At 47.3% G+C, this 23,020-nt stretch overlaps 1 protein-coding gene across 2 annotated transcripts in view; it reads left to right on the top strand.

Annotated features, from left to right (window-relative positions):
* NEURL1B (neuralized E3 ubiquitin protein ligase 1B) overlaps nt 1-22,781 on the top strand; it is a 137,354-nt gene extending 114,573 nt beyond the window's left edge. For both annotated transcript variants that reach the window (XM_071570374.1, XM_071570375.1), the window contains exons 2-5: nt 13,644-14,204; nt 16,355-17,062; nt 17,987-18,112; nt 18,985-22,781. In XM_071570374.1, the coding sequence (XP_071426475.1) occupies nt 13,644-14,204; nt 16,355-17,062; nt 17,987-18,112; nt 18,985-19,229 (1,640 nt within the window). In that variant the 3' untranslated portion in view covers nt 19,230-22,781. The remainder of the gene's footprint in view (nt 1-13,643; nt 14,205-16,354; nt 17,063-17,986; nt 18,113-18,984) is intronic.
* Nucleotides 22,782-23,020: the final 239 nt, after the last annotated feature.

The following is a 23,020-nucleotide window of genomic DNA, read 5'->3' as shown; positions in this document are numbered from 1 at the left end:
GTTCCAGAAGGAGAGAGAAGCCTTCCCTGTGTTCCTCTGGATCTTGACCATAGTCTCCCCCTCCCTAATTTGCTCCCTGCTCCTTGTATCCTGAACACAGCCCTGCGTTGAGCACTCCTTGAGCACTCTTTTCCAATGGACTAAAGGTGATGGGCAGAAATGTTGCATAGATCAGCACTTGGGATGTTCCTGTGCTTATATTGCTGTATTTCCCCTTTCTGTGCCTATTCCTTTACTAAGCCAGAGCATCACTTTGGAGTGGTTGCTGTTGTGCATCTCCAGCTGTCATTCATCACTGTAGACTCATCACCTCAAATCTCTCCCCTACCCAATGAATGCTCTTCCAAAACTCTCCCTGTCTTTTTCATAATCTTTTACCCTGGAACTAACAGTGGTTTTGGTAGCGTTGGTTGTGACTTGTCTCTCTCTGTGGCAGTGAAAGAGTAGCTGAAGGGAGTGATGCTGCCTTGCATCTCGACATTCTGTTGCTTTGGAGGGCTGTGGGGTTTGGGACTTGAAACGCTCTATCTCCAGGGAAGTGACCATTGTTCAGAAAGTTGTCTGGGCAGGGCTTGGTTGGTGATGGAGGGTTGGAGTCAACCTCTTCCCCCAGGTAACATGTGACAGGACAAGAGGAAACAGCCTCAAACTGTGCCAGGGGAGGTTCATGTTGGACAGGAGGAAGAATTTCTTTATGGGAAGGATTGTGAGGCATTGGCAGGGGCTGCACAGAGAGGTGGTGGAGTCCCCATCCCTGGAGGTGTTCAAGGAACAACTGGAAACAGCACTCAGTGCTCTGGTCTGGTTGACAGGTTGGACTCAGATCTTGGAAGTCTTTTTTAACCTACATGACTGATTCTGTGATCAGACACATACCAGAGTGCAGGCACACCTTTCTGTGGCACACGCAGCACGTCCTCAATGGACTTGAGCTGATGGACGGAGCTGTGCCCGGATGGACATTGGCCGCTGTCATTCAGATGATTTTCAGCATTATTTTTAGACATTTTGAGTGCAGCTCACTTCAGTTGAAGCCAGTTCCTCAATGTGCTGGCTGGGAAGGGACTGGATGGCTGGGAATGGTGGGAATGTGCCCATCTGTGGGATGCAGGCAGGTTTGGGTGAAGCTGAGTGTCCCTGCTTCTGCCAGCAGCAGATCTCTGCAATGAGCTTGGGAGAGGGTTTTCCTGCAGCTCTGCAAGTGACTGTTTGGATTTTGTATTTCAAGAAGATGCTCCATGAACAGTGACACCCATAGCACCCAATGTCTGATGGATTTGGGACCAGGGAAAGCTCCTGTGTGGGTCCATTTTGATGATTTCAGGCTTTCTGTACATTTGGCATCCCTTTTTCAGCATGTCTCCAGCTCAGAAGTCCCAGGGAAATGATGCAAGTGGGAGACACTGGGTGCCATCTATTTCGGAGAAGCAGAGGGACAACATGTAGTTGTGCTGCTGCCAGTGTTTTATCGTGGCCAAAACCACAGGAGCTCTAAGCTGTCAACACATAATTGTGTATTTTTTGTTTGGTAGTAAAATTTTGTTCTACAAAAAAAAAAAGAACCCAAAGAACCACCCAAAGAGAAACAAATTCTTTCTCCCCACACTTTTTCAGATGTTATTTATAGGTGTGTTTTTCCAAGTAAATCCAAACAAGGCCAGTGGGTGACTCTGAATCAGTTTGATTCCGTTAATTGAAACAAGAGCCATCTGGGTGGAAATGGGAGGGTTTAGACAGCTGTTTATATTGTTCCATGTGGGATTTCTAAAATTTCCAATGCCATAGTTACTAAGGAGTGTTCTGTTTTACCATACAGTGTGGGTTTATAGGTGCAAATGATCTATGAAGAACACACCTCCCCCCAGAAATACAGCTATAATAATAACAACAGCTTGCAGCTCTGAAGTGAACTGTTGTGAAGATATTGGCAAAGTGTGTTCTGCTGAACAATGGTCCAAATTCCACCTTAAAAAGGTGAGAACAGGATGTAAACTAGTACTTGATACCTGGACATTTGCTGTGCTGTTTGCTCTGTAATTCATACCTTTACCTATCTCTTGGGAATGATTCTTTTCTCTGGAGGAAGAAGTGTAAAAAGGCTTTGCCCATTTTCTGGCCAAAAAGAGTGGTCATTTATCTTCAACAAGGCAAGGAATTGTCTCTCATCTCCAGATTTCTTTGGTTCACCTGCCTCTACCATCTCTTGGCTGGCGTACCACAAAGGAAAAGTAAAAGGAGAAAAATGTTGATGTCGATTTAGGTGTGCTGGGATCAAATCCCACTGGAATTAAGATTGACATGGAAGCTTAAAAATAAACCTCTCTAGCTCAAAGCCTTTTTGTGTTGAAATAATTGAAGACATTTGAGGTAAAGGAAGGAGCTGAAGTCATAGTGTGTCCAGTAATGGTATGATTGTATTTTCTTCAGTTTGGACAGTTTAATGTCTTGAAGTGAGTCTTCTTTCCTCTTATTAATTCCTGCAAATATCATGGAAAAGGATCTCATAGCTTAGCCATGCAGCAGCCAAGTGTTGCACAACCACCTGCCTCTCAGACTGGCTTCACAGCTTAGCAGAAAACTATGCATTTTAGAAAATTTCAGCGAAAGAAAAAGGATGCATCTTTTTTAATTGAATGTTTTCCTATGTTTCTGGACCAAAACTTTACTTTTTTTCTTTTTTTTTTATTTCTAAATTTTTTGGATTTGTTTCTGAAGTTGTCCTGTGTTTAGAAAAAAAATACAGCTCGTTTGTCTGAATAACTAAAACAACTAACAAAAAATGTAGTACTATTGTACAGGTTGGAATGTATATGAGTTAAGTCATCAGCTCTTCAGATGACTTGGAAAGAGAGTTTGGCCAGTATTAAATTTATGTGAAATCTCCCTTCTGGGGCTGTGTTGGCCTGAGGCAGCAACCCACCAGGGCAGGCTGGGCTCAGCCCTTTGCAGTTTTACCTGTAACCCATTAAGAGTTCCCAGTCCCACCAGTCCCACTGGTTCCCACCACTGGTCCCTTCATGCTTAGCAATGCCTCCAGGGAAATGAGCCTGGCACAGATGGAAGAGCTGTGCTTTCTCCCCGATTTAATTATAACCAGTTATTACCATCCCTTTGTCCTGTTTTGGATTCTTTACATACTGTTTTGGAAAAGCTTAGTGGAATCGCAGCCTTTGTATATATAAAATATAGGGTGATTGAAGACCTGGCCACTTCTTTATTTAACTTCCTCAGCCATGCATTCCTCCCAGAGCATTTTCCCCTCTTACTGCCAGATCACTGTTTAGACTGTATGTAAATATAAAAGGAATTGTGGACACAGTTTAAAAATGATGCACCGTGTTGGAGGCAGGGCTTGCTGGGAAGAACACCTTCCTAGAGGCCTTTTTCCCCCTTGTCCCATGGTTTTGTGGCTCCCTTAGGACAGATCAAAATCCCTGTTAAGTCTAGTGGTTCTCTGGTTATCTATCCCTCTCTGGACTGAAATAGCTCCACTGTTTTCTTCTTTTATACTGAATTCTTTCCTGTTCTTGGAGTATAGAGAATTTGTAATTAGGAGCAGAAAAAAGGAGACCCTTAGAAAACCACCATGAAGAAAGGAGATAAAGACAAGAGACTTCTGTAAAAATCATGAAGCAAACTAAAATAGCAGATTTGTTCCTTTTATCATAAGATTTTCTTGGAAAAAGCTGAAGACAGGAGTGAATGGCCAGGCACTTGCAACATCAAGGGAAGTTATCTGAAGGGAAGTTCTAGCCAGGTGGGGGTTGGTCTCTTCTCCCAGGCACTCAGCAATAGGACAAGGGGGCACGGGCTCAAGCTCTGCCAGAGGAAATTTAAGTTGGAGATCAGAAAAAAATTCTTTGCAGAGAGAGTGCTTAGGCATTGGAATGGGCTGCCCAGAGAGGTGGTGGATTCCCCATCCCTGGAGGTTTTTAAACTGAGATTGGCCGTGGCACTGAGTGCCATGATCTGGTAAAGGGACTGGAGTTGGACCAAGGGTCGGACTTGATGATCTCGGAGGTCTTTTCCAACCCAATCAATTCTATGATTCTATCATTCTGAGTGATGATCTTGCCCTTCAAGGGACCTGAAAGCTCCTCTTGTTCTAGCCCACTGTCATGTGCAGGAACACTTTCCACTAGAACAGGTTGCTCAGAGCCCCATCATCTGCAGCTTTTCTTCCTCTGTAGTCCTGGAGCTGGACAATTCCTGTGCTTAGAGCAAAGTTTTTATGTGTTTTTAGTGAGTGTGGAAATCACACTCTGCTTGTAACGCCCTCAGCTCGAGCATCACACACCCCACCTGAGTCACCCACATTACAGGCACAGACCTGGGAGGGCTCTGACAGCACATCTTATGTCCTGGCCTTTCTCCAAACTTGCTTTTTGGAGGTGGGAAAGGCGTATGTGTAAATTGTTTACAGCCTGAATCCTGAGGGATGAAGATAACGTAAACACTGGCTTTTGGGGGATTTTCAGAGAACAATGCATCGAAAGTGAAGCTAAATTGCCACTATTACTCTTCAAATCTTTTTTCTCCCTGTGTCACATGCTGCCCTCGTGGTATGTCCCTCGTGCCATGACGCTGCCTGTCTGTAGGGGATGGGTGGGTTTCCTGCATCAGGGAGACAACAAAATTATTTCCCACTTTTTGTTCCTGTCTGTGCTGGAAGCAACACATTGATGGGCTGTGGGAAGGATGTGCCAAGATCCAGCACTCTTTCCATGAGCGCTGTATTGAAACCATGGGATGGAATAAAACTGCAGCTCTGAGGATATTAAATGGGAATGCATGTCATTCTTCAATTTCATTAAAAGCCGTTAACATTGGAATGACATGGTCACTGTTTATAAATCCCCAGTGCAGATGACTTGATACAGCTGTTCTGAAGAAAAAGCTCAATGGAAACAGGGAGTCTATTTGCATTAATGGCTGTTACGTGCTGCTGTGGCAGCAAGAGGAGAGGGTGAGGGCATGGACCATTTCAATGTCAGTGATTATGCCATACATACGTTCTTGTAACTCTTCAACAAATCCCAGTCATGACTGGAAAATGAAAACACTGGTATAGAGCAATACTTTTGAAACATAATGTGTTGCTCTGAAGACCAGTCCTGAGCTGTTTATACTGTCTGTACGGGAAAAGTTGTCTTGGAAGTGAAGAATTAATGGAGAGGAATTGGGGGCAAGGAGACCAACCCTTTTTTTTTTAAATCTGTCAGAACTACTCAAAGATCTTTTCTGTGCAGAGGGATTAGTCAGGAACATGTGATGGATCTCCTGCAGACCCAACAACAGGGTCCGTCCCTTCCTCAAAGCAAGAGCCATGTGGTGTCCTTGAGGGCCCATCAGCACTTACTAATACAGGAGGTTTTCGGGGTCTCCTGGGTTGTTCTTCGGGTGTTTCTGCAACCCCTGCTGCTGCAGCGAATGCTGCTGGCCTGGAGCAGGGAGGAAGGGAAAGGGATCTTTGAGACAGACCCCACTGGCACAATATCCTATGAAATTAAAATATCTTTGTGTCTATCTTGTGGCCATGAAAATCCATATCTGAGCCATTCTGTACAGCACTGAAGCCATTGAAGGCAGTCCTTCTCCTCTAGTGGCTGTAGGTGCTGTCATTAGAGAAAAAGGCACCCTGAGACACGTGCTGTAGGGATGTCCTTGGTTAGGCTGTGGAAGAAGGGAGTGCACGAAGAAAATGGTGTGTGACAGAACAGCAAAGCCACTGTTGAAGTAGGGCCCTTGGCTACTGATCTCCTAAGCTAGGCTTAACTTGCACTGAGCACAATGCACTTGATTTAACCAAATTGATGCATGAGAAGTTGGTATTGGGCTTCAGACCTATCCAAAGTGACAGCCATTGAGAAGAAATAGTTTAGCATGTCAATCTGTGGAGCTTGAACCCCATTTCTATATGAATTTAGTAAACCAAAGCAAAATGCAGTTACCCCAGAGAACATGAAGGGTTTTGTCCACATCTCTGCTCCTCTCCTCCCATCTTTGGGTTTCCAGCTGTGTTCATTCCTCCAGACTAGTGTTGCATCTTTTAATGGTCTCTGTGTTATGGTGCATATTGTCTGTTTCTAGAAAACAAAGAAAATAGTAAATCACAAAAATAAATATTTTAATCACTGACTGGCAAGCTAAGCATTTAGATTCAGAAAATAGTTAGTCTTCCAATCTAGCAGTCCTCAGAAATCATTTGTGGAGTTACTTTGAAAGACATCAGCTGCTCACTTCTCATTACTTTTGATCACCTCCCAAAACTGCGTGATGGACTCTGAGCTTAGGACTAGAAGATAAATTGAGTTGAGAGCCCTCTGCTCTCCACAAGTTAAACGTCACTTTCTGAAGAAAGTAACAATTTTGCAAAGCCATAATACATCAAGTAAGGGGCACAGGTTTGCTCTCACGGTGTATGAATGGATATGCAGCATATTAGTGAGAGCATAGTCCGAAAATTCCCAATAAGAGCTATAGTAAAGAGTGGCTGACTGATTATTTTTGACAAGATGTTTCTATCTTTAGCCAGTAACCAAAAATTTTGTCTAGTTTTGCATCCCATACTGCATGACTTTCAAATCCATGACATCTATCAAAGCTCTTTGGCTCGTGAGCGTGGCCTTCGGACTGACACGAGCCAGTGGACTTGGGTGTCGAGCCCATGTAACAGATTACAATAAGCTGTGCCATTTCCAGGGCTGCTCATCTATCATGCAGCTGCTTTCATCGCTCGCGTTGAGAGACTTAAGCAGGGATTATGGCATGAATCCTGCCTTTTCTCCATCCCGCTCGCTCCCGCTCTGTCTCTCATTAACCAACTCTAAGAATTTGTTACTAGAGTTGCAGACTCATTGACCCAGATTCGCTAATAATACATGGAAGAGGAGATTTTTTTCCGTGCTTAATCGCTGGCTTCTGTGTATACTTAGTGCTATTTATATGCAGGAGAACTAAAAGCCTGTAATAAAGATGGGGCCAACTCCGCAGCACAATTCCTGCATGCAGACAATGAGAGGCACAACAGGAGAGAGACAGGGGAACAGGGAGATGGAGGGGAGTGTGGGTGGGCATACCTTTACTTGCAGGCCCAACATTAGGTTTTTTGATAGCAGATCCTGCTGTACAGCCTGATCCACCAGACCTCATTGGTTTAGCTCAGGGCTCCCCACTTTGCTCTGAAAATGCCTCACCATTGAAGTCCTGCATTGTCTTTCTTTGTGTCATGTTTGATTTCCTTTACCACCAAAAGCAAAGTCAAGCAGAAGGTCTGGAAGTGGGCTGTGAGAGTATTCCTGCCTGATCTGGGAGAGCACTGTCTCTCCTCAGCCTTTGGGGCTCTGTGATCACTTCTAGGTCATGGAGGATTTGCCATCAGCACTTTCCATCCTTAGATCAGAACTTCTGTCATGTTTTATTTTCTGCTTGGAGCCAGCTGGTGGTTTCTGGGAGGGAGACATTGGTGTTTCAGCTGCACTTGCCATCTTTTGGCTCCAATGCTGTTGTCATCAGATGTTCAGATAACCAGGAGATCTTGGATTTCCTGTCAAGGCAAACGTTCTTTTTCAGGATGTGATTGCACTTTGATATGAGCTTCCCACTGCAAGGAAAGGGCTACAGTTGAAAGGAGCTCCAGAAATGCAGAAGCTCATTTCCGGAGGACATAGTGGGAGAAAAGAGATGGAGCATCCTGAAGTTGCTGGAGTTGCCTGTGTTTGCTGGTTTGAGTAAAAGGATGAGAACTAAAGGATTTTGCCAAATGCTGTAGGGCAAATACCTCTCTATTTTCATGAAGGACCTCCCAGAAGCCCACAGTAAATGGTGTCGTTAGCCTCTACCTAGAAAAAAAGTAGATTTTAGCATTTGTTTTTTAAATCTCCCATAAAATGTTTGGTTTCAAGCATTAGCCACAGAGCCAGAGGGTTTACCTGCAAAACTTGATTTTGCAAGCTCAAATCAATCCCTGTTCTCTGCCAGGGATTTTTCTGAACTGTTCTATAATATTTGCATTGAGAGTCACCTCAGTCCCACAACACACCTTCTTTTAATGAAAAAACAACTTCTGTCTTTCCTCCTCCCCTCCTTCACAAATGGTTCTTCAAAAATGTCACATTTCCTGTAATTCGTAACAGGCTCTTAACACCTCAATTTCGGGATCATTCTATTGAAAGTGAACAATTTTTTAACTCCCTGGAAGTTTGTTTCAGGTTAGAGGACCAGGCATGGAGACCTTCCATCAAAGCAGGGCTCTGGACTAGTCATACAAACCACAGGAATTTACATGGGGGATATTTATTAATTGTTGAGTTTTCCAGTGTTTGAGCCAGCAGGACGTTCAGAAACGAGGACAGCTTTTTTTGTAGCAGCCTTTTAGTGGCTTTGGTAGCCTAACTTTACAAATTCACACTGGTGACTGTGGAATAGATGACACCAGGGCTTCCCACAGAGCTCCCCGACACATTTTCTGTATTTAAAAGAAAAATCTAGGCAGTACTAAATTTTTATGGGAACAGATCTTTTTCTTTTGCTCTCAGAAGATAAGATTGCATTGGAGGAGAATCATGTTGCTGTTAATGTTTGTTATCAACAGTAACAGCCTAGTCTGGCTCTCCCAGCCTTCCAGTGTTTGGCTGCATCATCTCTGGCTGTCGAGATGCTGTGGGATGAGTGTGGTGAGGGCTGTGCTTTGATGCACCACACTGGGGTCGACTTCAGTCCATGAGGGGTGTTCCTATGAGCTTGCAGTCACGCAGTGAACTTGGCCTTCTTGTTGTCCCCACCTGTTGGGATTTTCCTGTCACAAAGCAAAAGCCACCTGCCCTGTCTCTCCAGACACCTTGTTTAATGTTCAACAGGGGTGTTGCAGCAGCAGTGACCCAACTATCTACTGTAATAGGAGAAGGTTCTCATGTAACAGATAAAGCAGCAGCCATAAAGATAAGATGTGAGTGTGTTTGGTGGATTCCCTTTCACCTGTGTAGTGAGACTTGATAGATTCAGACCACACACTGCTGCCTCTCAGCCTTTCTATGAACAATAGAGGGAGACCACAGTCCTCAGTCTGCTGATGAGCCGTATCTGCTGTGAGCTGGGTGGTGGTCCCAGTAATTTCTCTTCCCTTGACATCCTCTCTGTATCCAGTACACATCCCTGTTTGGCACTAAACAGGATCCTTTGTGATCATGTGTGTCTCTTGCCATGGGTTTACTTAGAGGGGGTCCTCAGGAAAGGGCTGTGGGACCCAGGGAATGTCTTTTGTTGCAGACCTTGGATTTATCAGTGATGCATTGGGGAGGCACTGCTCCTCTCCTCCTCTTGTCAGGCTGCCCTCACTGTGACTGCTGTTGTCCTGGTCCCCTTGAACGTTATTCCCTCTCCCTCATTTTAGGGATATTATTCCTGCCTGGCTTGTCCAGGCAAGTAAAGGCAGGATCGATCTGGTTTAAGGTCACTCCCCAGCTGAGCAGCCTCCTCCATCCCACACCCCAGAGAGCAGCAGCCTTAGAGAGGGCTCTTGTGCTGAATTTTGTCTGCTGCTGTCAGTGGGATTACAGTGCCACTGCAAACCTGATACTGTGAACAACTGGGTGAAAAAAATGTTTATTTTTAGAACCGGAACCATGATAAATATGTGGAATTTGTCCAGGGTCTGCCTGGTGTACCTTTTTGAAATGCAAAGTGCATGTCTGTTAAAATACCTCTTCAAAGGTCAGCATAACCTCTGAAGTGAATGTGCTGGCCTTTTAGAAAGCAGGTGTACCTTCAGATGTTCAGTTGAGAGCATGGGCCCTCATAACCCAAATCTATTTCAGTGTTGTCTGACACTGTAAGGACATGGATGGAAATGCTGCCTTGTCAAAAGAGTTTCTTCTGCACATTGCAGTAAGGAGCCTTAGACCATTCTTCATCCTTCACCTTTTTCTTCCATTTTCCTGCCTTACTTTATGTATGCTGAAGTCCCCCTTGTGCATTTGAGGGACATGCTGTGAGCATCGTATTTGCAGTTGGTGAGACTAGGGAGGAAAAATGGAATAAAAAATAAGGAAAATGTTGGATGGAACCTCAAGGCATCACTCAGGGGGACTCATGTGTGATGATGTAGCCAGCCTGCCGACATGTTTACAGGGCTCAGGGATTGAAGTGTTTGAGAACCTTGCATTTTTCAATCCATTTAGCTTCCTGTCTGGTGGAGGAATAGTGTTACTCTCTTTCAGACAGGGAAGTGAGGCAGAAAGAGAAGAGATTACTTGCTCAAAGTGTTGGAGGAATCTCATAGCTGAAAAAAGGAGTTGGCATAGCTCTTTGCTGCCTGTCAGGCACCCTTGGATAGGGTGGCACTTCTGCCACGAGCTTGGCTGTCATTATCCCACCGACTGGCTTTTGGGTAGAAAAGCACAGGCAGGAGAGGAAAGGATTTGGAGAAACAGCAGAGGGACTGAAATGTGTTCCAAACTATGGAAGCTGAGCTGCAAATTAGAGCAATTCAAAGGCACAAACATCCTGTTGAGCTTGCCTAGTCCCCATCAGTACATAATGAGTAAAGCACATGCCCCAGATCAGCTTCAGGCATGTTTCAGTGGGAAAGCTCTGCCTCTCCTGCCTCGGGTTATGTCAGGTTTTATTCCCAGTGGCAACGGGCAGGTGTTCATGCGAGGAGGGGACGATGTTATAAATAAATTATTCATTCATTTCCTTCTGGGGACTTTCCTATTGTGTAGTCACAATATACTTTCCTGTTTTTAAAAAAACAAAACAAAAAGCTCCAGACCCTGGCCCCAAGTTCCTCTCTGGCAGGGTGGACCCAAAGCTGCATTTGAAGTGGGTGCTGGTGTCATTGCTCTTCTGTCACTTGTGCTGCTGGCACTGTCACTCGGTCCTCTGTGCCTTTCAAAAGTGGCGTGAGAAGAACCCGCCCAGGAGCAGTGCTGGGGGCATCACATCCCACCATGTTCCGTCACATGTGTCTTTTCTCCAGCAGGTCAATGTGGGAGGAAGGCTGGTGCTGCACTGGGAGTGGAAAGCAGGGTATTGGAATAGTGGAGAGGAGAACAAAAGCTCTCTTCTCTCTGTCTGCCACCTGGCCAACATGAGAACATTGAGGCCAGGGCCCTTGCTTTCACAGGAGGGTGTTGTTTTTAACCATTTTAGAAGAAAAAGCAGCTCAATAGGGTATAAAATGAGAGATTCTCCATCTGGGGAGGCTGTTGCCCAGCCAAGCAGGGTGTGATGTGAAAGAGCTGCACTAGGCCCACTCAATCCTGCAGGAGCCCCTCCAAGTCTGTCCTGGCAGCACCTGTTGGTGGCTCTGCTGAACTCAGATCCCAGCTGAACAGCACAAAGACTCTGTGAATCCCCTGTGGAAAATGGGGAGCCAGTGTGGGGAAGGTTAGGAGAGAGGTCACTCCTCTCTGCTCAGGGTCACTCGCCCAGCACTGTTTGCTGGCTGGGTTCATGTCATCCTGCCTCTCTCTGCTAAGGAACCCCCAACTACAATTCCTTTGCAGCAGCATCATCTGTTGGGAACACACAGACACATGGAGCAGCACCCACATGAGCTGGGTGGGTCTGTGATGAGAGAAGCCATTTCTGCATTTTAGCTGTTCAGGAGGCAAGAAATGAGATTTCTCCTGGGAATATGCAAAGAAATCCCCCCACCTCCTACAAGCACGGCCAAGGCTGACGCCAGATACCTCAGGAACCCTGTCCTGCACTGGAATAGTACAGGAGGAGGATGCCTGGCCCACAGTGCTGCTGGGAGGGCAGGGACAGTGTCCCAGGGGATCTAATGCCTGGGGACTTCTCTCCTCCCTGTCTGCCCCAGGACTCTGCCTTCATGACCCTACGATGGAAATGGGGACCCCCTCCCACTGGTGTAAGAGCACACATGTATTTATTTACATCGGTGTACAGCAGGATTAGCCATTACCTGGTACTACATAGTGACTGTCACGTGCAGAACGAAGGGTCACAAAACCCGTTTTGTTCAGCCACTGCATTTTCCTGTCACAATTTAGGATTGCTCTTTTCGTCTTGCTGCAAACAGGAGCTTTTTGCCTTTGTAGCTCTTTGACTCCTGTCGCAGGTGCCTGATTTCAAGGGCTAATCCTGTGTTCAGATCTTGCCTGCCACCCCTCTTCTCTCCCATTTGTAGAGGCAGCAGTTGCTTAGTGCCTCTTGTTAATTCAGACACAAATGCAGGTCCCAGCCTCTTCCTGCCCTATCTGCTATGGTTTTGCTTGCAGAAAAAGGTATCACAACTGCAGCCTCCTACCAGCTCTCCCAGCTGAGCTCCTGACGTCTTCTGATGTTTTTTTCCAAGTGAGAAAAGCATCAGGAAATCCTTCCCTTGTCATGAAGCAAAGCCTGGGGTTACACACAAGGAGGAAGAAGCTTGAAGGAAGGGCCAGGCAGGCAGCTTCTAAAGCTTCAAACATGGCAAAATAGTTCAAAATGAATGTGAGCATGTGATGTAGTTTTATATTTAACAGGATGACTTTGAGCACTCAGGATACGTTCCACTTTGCTATAAAAATTTACAAAGCCAGGTGCAGTGAGGAGGAGAGGTGGAGTGGGTGGAAAATGGGGAGACCGAATTGCCTGTAGCACCGTGGTGGTGGGGGTGTGATGGAAGCCCAAGTCCTGGAGCAAAACCTCATGTGTTCAAGGATATGCAGAAGAGGTTGTCTCCACCTCAGGGAGCTCATAGCTAAGGTTTAAGATTAAAAGTTGAGCTTTTTTCATTTATGCTTCATGCTTGTGTGAACTTCACTTTAAGTCCCCAAATCTGCTTTTCTTGAAATTGGTCTCAAAATTGCTATTGACTTAAAATGCTGCAAGATCTCACCCATAAATTCTCCTTCTCCCATCTGTAAAACGAGGATGGCAGGATTTCTGTGCCATCTGCAGTGCTGTGAAGCTGAAAACAATCATCATTTATAAAGTGCTTTGAACTCAAATGGAAGGTTCCATGTAAAGTCAAGGCTTTGTAGGATGAAATGTTCCTTAATGTGCCAGTTGCATCTGATATCTGAACCAGTGGCTGAGTTGAAAGTTCCGGAAGAACAGCCTGGTGATGCAGAGGTAGTGCTCCAGCTGCTAAATATCTTGGTTTATTTGTGTTGTTCAAAAGTGCCTGTTCATTGTACAAAATTGAGACACAGAGAAGCCAGTGGCTCCATGTCTCACAAAAATCAGTCTCCTACATCCATGTTCATCTTGAGCATCTCTGACCTTAACAGTGACCATTCTCAGAGCTGGTGTGACTGGCCACCATGTGAGTTAACAACACATGCATTGCAAATAGGAAGCTCAGAGCCACAGTCACAAGTGTTAAGCCTTTCCGAGTGCAATAGGATGCATCTGATGGGAACAAAGGATGTTCTTTTCCATCCAGCTTTGCAGGGTGTAGAAGGGAAGCTGCCTAACCTTTGCCCTGAGAGCTATGTTTGCCTTGTATTTGCATAAAGCTGAGGGCCAAACTGGGACAACAAAGAGGAGTTTGTGACTAAGCATGATGTTTTAAGGTTAAATAGCACGGGTCCTAGTGAGGAGTGCAAGGCACACTCGGCAAGGCAGGGCTGAGCCAACACATGGCTCGGGTCAAGCACTTCTGACAGAGCCCCTGGTTTCTCTTTTTGCAGACACAAGCCACCAGACCCGGTCTGTCTCCAGCCGCCCCTACTACAGTTTGCCCAACAGCAGCCATGAGAGACGCTCGGTCCTCGCCATCACGGAGCCACCGCGTTTCCACTCCCAAGCCAAAGGCAAGAACGTTCGCCTGGACATTCACTCCCGCAAGGCCACACGGAGGAACAGTTTCTGCAACGGGGTCACCTTCACCAACCGGCCCATCCACCTCTACGAGAAGGTCCGGCTGAAGCTGGTGGCTGTGCACCACGGCTGGAGCGGGGCCCTGCGCTTTGGCTTCACCATCCACGACCCGTCACAGATGAGCTCTGATGAGATACCAAAGTATGCCTGTCCAGACCTGGTGACCCGTCCTGGATACTGGGCCAAAGCTTTGCCAGAGAGGTTTGCTGTGAGGGACAATATCTTGGCCTTCTGGGTTGATCGTCATGGGAGAGTCTTCTACAGTATTAATGACGAAGACCCAATATTGTTTCACTGTGGTATTAAAGTGTCCGGTCCTCTCTGGGCACTCATAGATGTCTATGGAATTACTCATGAAGTGCAAATACTAGGTAAGTATGTGTTTGGACCCATAGCTTCCTCTATTTGGTTGATCATTTCTGTGGGGAACTCAGGATAATTATTTTGCTGTTGGTTTTGTACCTCAGATTAACCATTTTTGTTTTCCTGGCAGTAGGGATGCAGAAAGCAATACATTGCAGAGATGTTAGTGATGGAAAGTCCTAAGGCTGCACATTATTGCAGCCATCTGAAGAGATAAGTGGAAATCTTTACCTGTAACTTCACCCAGCTTTCTCTGAGCTGGGTGTGTTGCTGTGGCATGGAAAAACATGGTGCTGCTTACAGCAAAGTCCCAGGGACTGAGGAGACAGAGGTGACCATTCTTGACTTCATTCTTTCCCAGCTACCAGTTACTGCCAGTCCATTGGAAAACTACCATCTATTGCCCAAGAGTTTCCTGCAGCCCTTCCCTAGCCCCTCTCTCCACTCTTGGCCTTGGTCCCATCCCAGCTGGCAGTTTAAGGGTCTGGGTTTGCAGATATGACCCGGCTTACCCTTCCCTTACACATGGACATCACACAGATTGCTGCATTCATGTGGTGTCTGGCTGATTTATAGGCATCATCCTTGGGGAGGGCTGCAAAAAGGGATGAATTTGTTCCCATTAGCAAACCAAGCCGACTGCCATGGAATGACTTTCCTTTCATGACTTTTTCAGCACTGAAATTGCAAATAAATTCAGTGTTAGATAGAGGGTTTTGAACTGGGCTACACCACAGGGAATCATTTTAAAATGCAAGAGTGTTGCCCTTTCCCAGAGGCTCCTAGAAGCTGATTGAGTTTTAACAGCCAAGCTCAGCTGCACCTGCTCGAGGGGATGGTGCAGCCATCCTGGCACAGAGCAGACACCAGCAATAAGCTGTGAAATGGTTAGTCCAGTGGGCAGGCAGCTCCATCACATATTCCTCTGAATGGTGCCAATTATTTTATAGGCGAGAAGGCTACATATAAACAACATTTCTCCCTGTCTGCTGTGTCTCACATGTGTAATTAAACCTTACCAGTAGCTTATCCTGTAATTGCAATTGCGACGCACTTCAGCCTCTGGTGCTCATCACAGAGCAGAAGGAGCGTTTGCTGTGTTGGCCAGGGCAGCTGTTTCACCAGAGCACTTGTTCCTCATTAGATGGGAGTTTCTTTCTGCCCCACACCCCCTGTCAAGCCTGCGGCATCCAAATGTGCAGAGTGAAAGACTGCCTGGGAGCACCTGTACTCTGATGGTGGTTTTTTTTATTCAAATACCAAACCCCCCCCAAAATGCCTCGGGAATCAAGACAATGCATGGCCATGTGGAGCACCAGAGGACCCAAACTTCTTGCTACAGCTGTGATGTCATAGAGGATGTGTTTGTCTCTCTCTTTCTCCCAAAGTTTTGCTCAGTGGTTTGAGGAGTCAAGTGTCCAGGTTGCCCTCTGGGTAGGGCTGGAGGAAGAAGGAAGGACACTCCCAAACTTCTCTGCACCTTTACATCGTTCCCCAGCCTGGCATGGCCAAAGAGAAAAATCTGGGAAATGAATGAAGAATCAACATCCTGACTTTCCCTTTGCTGTGAAAAGGGAAAATCTTTCTAACACCTGCAGGAAGTAGCTTTTGTGACAAGCTCTCCATTCAAAATCTCTGTAGGGCTGAGAACACTCCTGAGATACGAGGCTTTAAATCTTTCAAATGACCTCTCCTGGAGACACCTGTGCTTGGACACAGGTGTAAGGCAATGACAAGGAGTGTGGAAAGAATATCTATTCATGCTTGTGTTTCTTCATCACTGTGTTGTGCATTTGACTGGCACAAGACCTTTGGACAACAAGATACTGAAATGTTAACCTCAAAGCTATTAGACCCTTCTACTGAGAAAACTGTAGGACCACAGTGGTTTACAGCTTTTCTTAGTTCACCAATGCAGGGAACTCCCAGATCACATGGGTACTTTGAAACACTTGCTTTTCCTTGGCTTGTGCCAAGATAGAGCTATTTCTCTGCCTTCTGTCTGCCCCACCAATTAGTGTTTCACCTCTGGCTGGTGTTTTCCATTGATTTTCCATTCAGAAGAACTGAATCTGTAGGCTGAAATAATAATTACAACCATAATAGTAGGCAGTCGTATCTTGACTCTAATGTCTGTGTCCCTGGGTTTGTCTCACAGATAGCATGTTTGCAGAGACCATGACCACGGCCCGGCTCAGCACCGCCCGGCTCAGCACTTGCCTTCCACAGAGCAACCACGATTCAGCCAACTTCAACAACAACGAACTAGAGAACAATCAAGTGGTGGCCAAAATTGCAAACCTAAACCTAAGCCGGGTACCAGGACTTGCGACAGACAACCACATCATCCCCTGTTGCCCAAACCGGCGGCACCACGCGCAGGGCATCCCGGCCTTCCTGGACACAGACCTGCGGTTCCACCCCACCCGCGGCCCTGACATCACCTTTTCTCAGGACCGGATGGTTGCGTGCACCAACTGGCAAGAAAGCAGTAGGACTTTGGTGTTTTCTGACCGGCCTTTGCACATCGGTGAAAGCCTCTTTGTGGAAGTAGGACACCTTGGGTTGCCGTACTACGGGGCCCTTTCATTTGGCATCACTTCTTGTGATCCGAGTACTTTACGGACAAATGAGCTCCCAGCAGATCCAGACTTTCTCTTGGACCGCAAGGAGTACTGGGTGGTTTACCGAGCATTCCCGGCCCTCAACAGCGGCGACATTCTCAGTTTCATGGTCTTGCCGAATGGAGAGGTGCATCATGGGATGAATGGAGCCAGCCGAGGAATGCTGATGTGTGTGGACACCTCACAGTCTCTCTGGGTGTTTTTTTCAATCCATGGTGTAATCAACCAGCTCAAAATACTGGGTAAGTGCAGCCAAAAGAAAGGATTTCAGGGAGCACCTGGCGTGTGAAGTTTTCTGGTCCGGAACCACAGCTACAGGTTTGCACTCACAGTGCTCACTGGTGTGAGGAAGCAACTCCTGATCTCACCTTGTGTTTGCAAACAAGAGTGAGCAAGACATGGTGGCATGAGTGATGTGTGAAGCCTGTGTAAGTCCCCCAGAAATGGATGAGACTGGAGAGATGAAGCAGCAGGCAGGGATGGCTGTGGGGGGAGGCAGCTGTTTTTCAAGTGGCTTTTTTTTAAAAAGGGATTCTTTATAAAGTCCCTGTTCCAGCCAACAGGTGTTAAACTCCTGCCTTGGTAAGGATGATGATTTTTGTGAACGCAGCTCTGGTTTAAGCACAGTAATTGCTCCTCAAGCACTGCCACAGCTTGGGCATCAGTTGACTCTTCTGATCCATTGCTAGTGACCAGTTACAGTCTTTCTCCTTTCCTCCTGTCAAGGATTCTATCAGAAAAGCAGATGTTGATGACTTTGTAAAGCAGATTTTCCTCATCCAAAGCAATGCCCTTTCCCAGCTGACAGTGAGACAGCGACAGCTTGAGGTCACTGCTGCTGGAGAGGTTGGGACTATGGGAAAGTTACTTTATGCCTCAGACATCCGATAACCTGGTTTTTGCTTCACAAAAGCACTGAACAGGCATTGTACAATGCTATAATGAGGTCCAGGCACTGGAGGTCACATCCAAAATGATGCACCTCCAAAGTCATCACATCATGTATCTCTACTAAGAGGCAGCACTTAACTCAGCAGGTGGACTTTACCCTGAAGCAGCCTGTGCATGTGGGGTGAGAGCAGCTCATCAGATTGAGGTTGTTTAGCTGGGCTTAGGATGTCCCTTGCCCACAGCACACTCAGCTCAGCTCTCTCCTGTGTTCTCAGGCACGGTGCAGTCCAGCCCAGTGACCGTCTCGCCCTCAGGATCCCCCGGCGGCTCCCAGTATGACAGTGACTCGGACATGGCCTTCAGTGTGAACAGATCGTCATCAGCTTCAGAGTCATCGCTGGGTAAGGACAGCCTGGCCCTTGGCACCCACCAAGACAGGAATTTGGGATGAGAGATGAGGCTGAGGAAGACAGCAGGGCAAGGTTAGGGGGAGATGTTACATTTCCTGCCAGGCTGACAGAAGGAGCTGTAGGAAAACACAAAGCAGTGGGAAGATTGTCATGGCCTAGAGAAAGGCTGCATGTTGCTTGTATCAGCAATAGCATGGCCAGCAGGACCAGTGCAGCAACTGTCCCCCTGTATTGCGCACTGGTGAGGCCACACCTCAAAGCCTGGGTTCAGTTCTGGGCTCTTCAGGACAAGAAAGTCATTGAGGTGCTGGAGCATGTCCAGAGAAGGGCATAAAGCTGGAGGAGAGACTGGAACACAAGGAGCAGCTGAGGGAACTGGGAGGGCTCAGCCTAGAGAAAAGGAGGCTCAGAGAGACCTTCTTGGCTCTCTACAACTCCCTGACAGGATGGGGGAGCTGGGTGGGGGTTGGTCTGTCTTGTAAGTAACAAGTGACAGGAGGGGAAGAAATGGCCTCAAATTGCACCAGGGGTGTTATACATTGGATATGAGGAAAAGTTTCTTAACTGAAAGGGTGGCCAGGCATTGAACAGGCTCCCCAGGAAGTGGTGGAATCACCATCCCTAGAATTGTTCAAAGAATGTGTGGATGTGGCACTTGCCCCATCTGTAGAGAAGGGGTAACAGACTCTGCCTGGAACTGTAACTGTGCTACCGGTTGGAATACACTGGGGGTTGTTTGGCCAAACGAACCAGGCAATGACTAAGGAAAGAACAGCCTTAGAAACTGACTTGAGTATGTGTGCTGTACAGTGTCAGGTTTGCACCATTCTGGTGACTAAATGCTTTCATTCCTTCCTCCTCAGTGACTGCTCCAAGCTCTCCCTTGAGCCCCCCCATCTCTCCTGTCTTTCCCCCTCCGGAGCCATCCAGCAGCAAGAATGGGGAATGCACCGTTTGCTTTGACAGCGAGGTGGACACGGTGATCTACACCTGCGGACACATGTGCCTCTGCAACACCTGTGGTCTTAAGCTGAAGAAGCAGCTCAACGCCTGCTGCCCAATCTGCCGACGGGTCATCAAAGATGTTATTAAAATATACCGCCCTTAGCGCCCGCCCCACGCTGTAGGAAGGGGGAACGCCGCTAGCAGTAACCACGCCTTTCCGTCCCTGCTTATGGGTTATCGTGCTGGTCAGTCGTTATCAAGTGGCTCGTTATCTGTGTTTCCTTATTTGACTGGTAGGGCACAATTCAGGGATAAAATTAAGCTGAGGATCATGTAGAGCCCAAAGGCACGGCTGCCGTGCCGGCCAGGCTGTGTGCCCACAGGCGAATCCAGGGAATCGCGGTTTGCACCTGACCCAGCTGCTAATGAGAAATTTCCTGTGCAAAGGTTCTTTTTTCCCTCCTCTCGCTCTGGAGGAGGCTCGCTGAGGTGTGGGTTGGGAAGGAGAGGTTACCACTAGGTCAGTGACAGGTGCCACTGGGCTTCCTGACCCCCAAACCCCAACAGCTCTGGGCTGCTGCCAGATGCTTGTGCGGTGGTAGAACAAAATTAGGGTAAGGCCCAGCAGGAGGGTTCAAAGTGGACAAAACTGATCTGGGAATGTCATGTTCATCTGTGTAAGGAGAACTAGCAAAGGCCAAATAGTAGCACAGCCAGATTCTCACTTGTTTGGGTTCCGTCCCCATGAACAGGTTTCTGGGGTACGTGGAGAAGCTGGTCTGAACTTAGATAAAGCATCTTTTGCTTTTTGTGGCAGAGCAGGGACTTTCAGGCAGAGAGGCTGAAACCTGGGGAGTTCCTCTGGAGGAGCAGTAGCCCTCTGGGAGCCCGGCTAGCCCCAGCAGTGGGCAGCTACAAGGGGTGACTCAGGCCTGCTGAAGCCATAATTTGCAGCCTGTGGATGAGAGGAGTGTTTGGATGGGAACACTGCAATCCTGGCTATGATGGTGTTTGTCACCTCCAGGCACACACCTGCTTTTTGCTCTGCCCTCTTGGCAGGTGGCACAGCTGCCATGTCATCCCATCCTGCCTGGCTCACCCATTCTAGACCTTCCCCAGCAACCAGTGCCATGGGAGGGCTCAGCCTTCCTCCTGCCCCACCATGGGGACTTTCTGGAGCCTATGGTGAGAAATTAATTTCTGACCCAGTCCCAGCAGGCTCGCCTTTTTTCTGAGGACTGTGTATGTGCTGATCTTACCTGCTCTTTCTCTTGCCTTTCCAGATTTCCCAGTACAGCTGGGTCTCAACAGTAGATAAGAACTTGTTGAGAAAAACAGGGAACTATCTCACTTGGCTTTACTTAGGAGTAGGAAAGAAAAAGGGTCTTGGGCTGTTATTAGATGTTGGTACTTCAAAGTGATGTTACAGCTACAGGCAGCAGCTGGATGAGCTGGGCAGCATCTGAGACTAGCACTGGGACCAGTGTGAGGAGCTCAGTGTCCTCCCTGCTGCTCCAGCAGGAGGAGCTGCCCTCCCTTCTCCATCCACTTGCACAGGCCCTATATCCAGTTTTTCAGCCTGAGCCTGGCCAGTTTCCAGCTGGTCCAAGAGAGAAAAAGAGAGAGGATGAGAGGGGAACAGGTATTGTAGCTTGGAGACCATGTCCTACCAAGTGCATAAGAATGGCTTTTTCAGAGAGGTGCAATTTTAATCTGAAAAAGAGAGTAGTAGCTCCTGTACATTTCAGGCCTTCTGGGCATAGAGGGGCAGCCTGAGGTTGTCAGTTCCTGTGATCTCACCTGGCCATTCCCTCTCTCCTCCAGGGTGCTGGGAGCTGTGGGTGTGCAGCTGCTCTCGCGATGCCAGTGCCTGGGTGGTGGTTTGGCTGTGCCAGGAGAGCTGTGTTTGGTTCCTGACCAGCACCCAGCCCTGTCCCAGCCCTGCGCTGCCATTGGGGAGAGCACACCAGGGGAGCAGCTCATCCTCCTCTTGCAGCAGGTTGTGCCTGCCAGTTTACAGGGCAACCTTTTGTTTTTTCCTTGAAGAACTGATTAACATTTTAATTGTGTATAAATGACAGGCTGCCATAGAGTGAGATCTCTCAGCCACTGCCCTGCTGCACTGGCGCGAGGCCCCACTGGCTTTGCAGAGCCCTTTTTTTGGAAACCTGGGTGATGGCACTGGCTGTGCCACCACTAAGCATGCTCAGCCCTCAGCAGAGCCACTGGCACCATGACTGTGGCACAAGTTCACTCACACCTTGGCTAAAGGAGGTAGCAAGGGCACCTGCATCTGGAGTCTTTCCTGGACCTCCTGGCTGCCCTCTGCCCAGGGACCACAGGCATTGCCTTCCCAGAGACCTCCTGGATGCCACATTGGCAGATCAGGGTCCAGCTTCTGTTGGGGAGCACAGCACCAAGGGCATGATGATGGCAGGGTATGTCAGCATGGGATGAAGGGCCAGGTGGGTCAGTGCCTGCCTGGGGACAAGCTGCAGTGGGAAGCCTTTGCATGATGAGAAATTTAAGGAGAGCTGTCAGAATACACAGTGAGCCATGCCAGCCTGGATCAGGTCTGGGCTTGTGAGCACCTGTGGCCATTCCTGGGGCTGCTGTCCCAGTTTCAGCTGTGCCCAGTCCCTTTGGTCACCGCACACAGCTACACCAGCAGAGCAGAGCCCGTTTGCTTGACCAACACCTCAGGTCCTCAGCAAGCAGGATTGGTGCATGCCTGGGGTGGGGTTTATTTTGGTGTAGTTCTCTTTTGTATTTTTAAGCCAGCAAGGAGAAATACCGAATCCACCCCAGCCTGTGCCTGAGCTATTCAGAACATACTGCAGAGGCTGATTTTTTGCTCTAGCAGCCAAGACCAGTTTTCAGAAGGGCAGCACCCAGTGGTGCCAGCAAGGGAACCAGCCCCGACAGGGTCCAGAGTGCAGCTGAGCAGCAAACGGGACATGAGAGCAGTGGATGTATCACCCTGCCTATCTTGAAAGCAACAGGAATTTTCCAAAATAGGCCTCAAAAGAAAAAAAGATGTCCAGGAAAAGGTAGCCTCTTAAAGATTTAATTGTTAGTATTTGTATTGCTATTTTTTTTAAACAGTCCAATGATCTATGATTTGTACAGAAGATCTGTTTGTGCCTTATAAGGGTGTATGTGCACTTTTTATCCTTTTTAAAGCAACTTTTAAAAAGAAAAAAAAAGATGCGGGGGAGAAAACAACACAGATGAATGGTAGTTTTATAGAATTTTGTGTTCACTGAGAATCTGCTTTTTATATATGTATATATATATATCTACTACAGTGAAAAAGTGTTTATTTCCATGGATTTTCCCCCCTCTCCTGCTTAACCTCTTTGTCTAAAAATTTTAAAAAAGGAAGGAAGGAAGAAAAAGAAGAGATGGGGGAACTCTCTTACTTTCCCCCTTTCTGCAACAGTTACTCTCTTGTCGTTACCTTTGATTCAATACTGTGACCTGTACATCTTGTTTAAGCTGAATCAGATTTTGGACCTCTGTATTAGGCTTTTCAAGCAAATCATTTGGGGGACCGGGGGAGGGAGGGCATCGCACGAGGGAGGGAACTGCACTTCTACATGTCAGTGCTCTATAGCGTTGTGTTCAGTGCTGTGTGTTTTACTTTTGTCCATTTACCTGTTTTACATTAATATAATTTTACTTGTTTATGAAACAAATAAAACTTTGGCTTGTACAGAGTGCTCAGGAATGTTTAAAAGCACTTGTACTGGGGGGGTGAGCTCATTCTTGATTTGCAAAGTAGGGCAATACTGATAGAGAGAGGAAGGGTCAGGGCAGCTATGTTCATCTGCTTAAAAAAAAAAGTTAGAGACACCTTACGTACCTTCCCCAGGCTTTGCTTTGCTCCTGGGAGTCACTGTCCTGTGGCTGCTCAGTCCCTCGATGGGCTTGGAAGTGTAAGAGGGTTTTGTG

Source organism: Pithys albifrons, chromosome 15 (genome assembly GCF_047495875.1).
Source record: "Pithys albifrons albifrons isolate INPA30051 chromosome 15, PitAlb_v1, whole genome shotgun sequence".
NCBI lineage: Eukaryota > Metazoa > Chordata > Aves > Passeriformes > Thamnophilidae > Pithys > Pithys albifrons.
The sequence above is the reverse complement of the archived record's forward strand: the minus strand, read 5'-3'. Positions and strand labels throughout refer to the sequence as shown.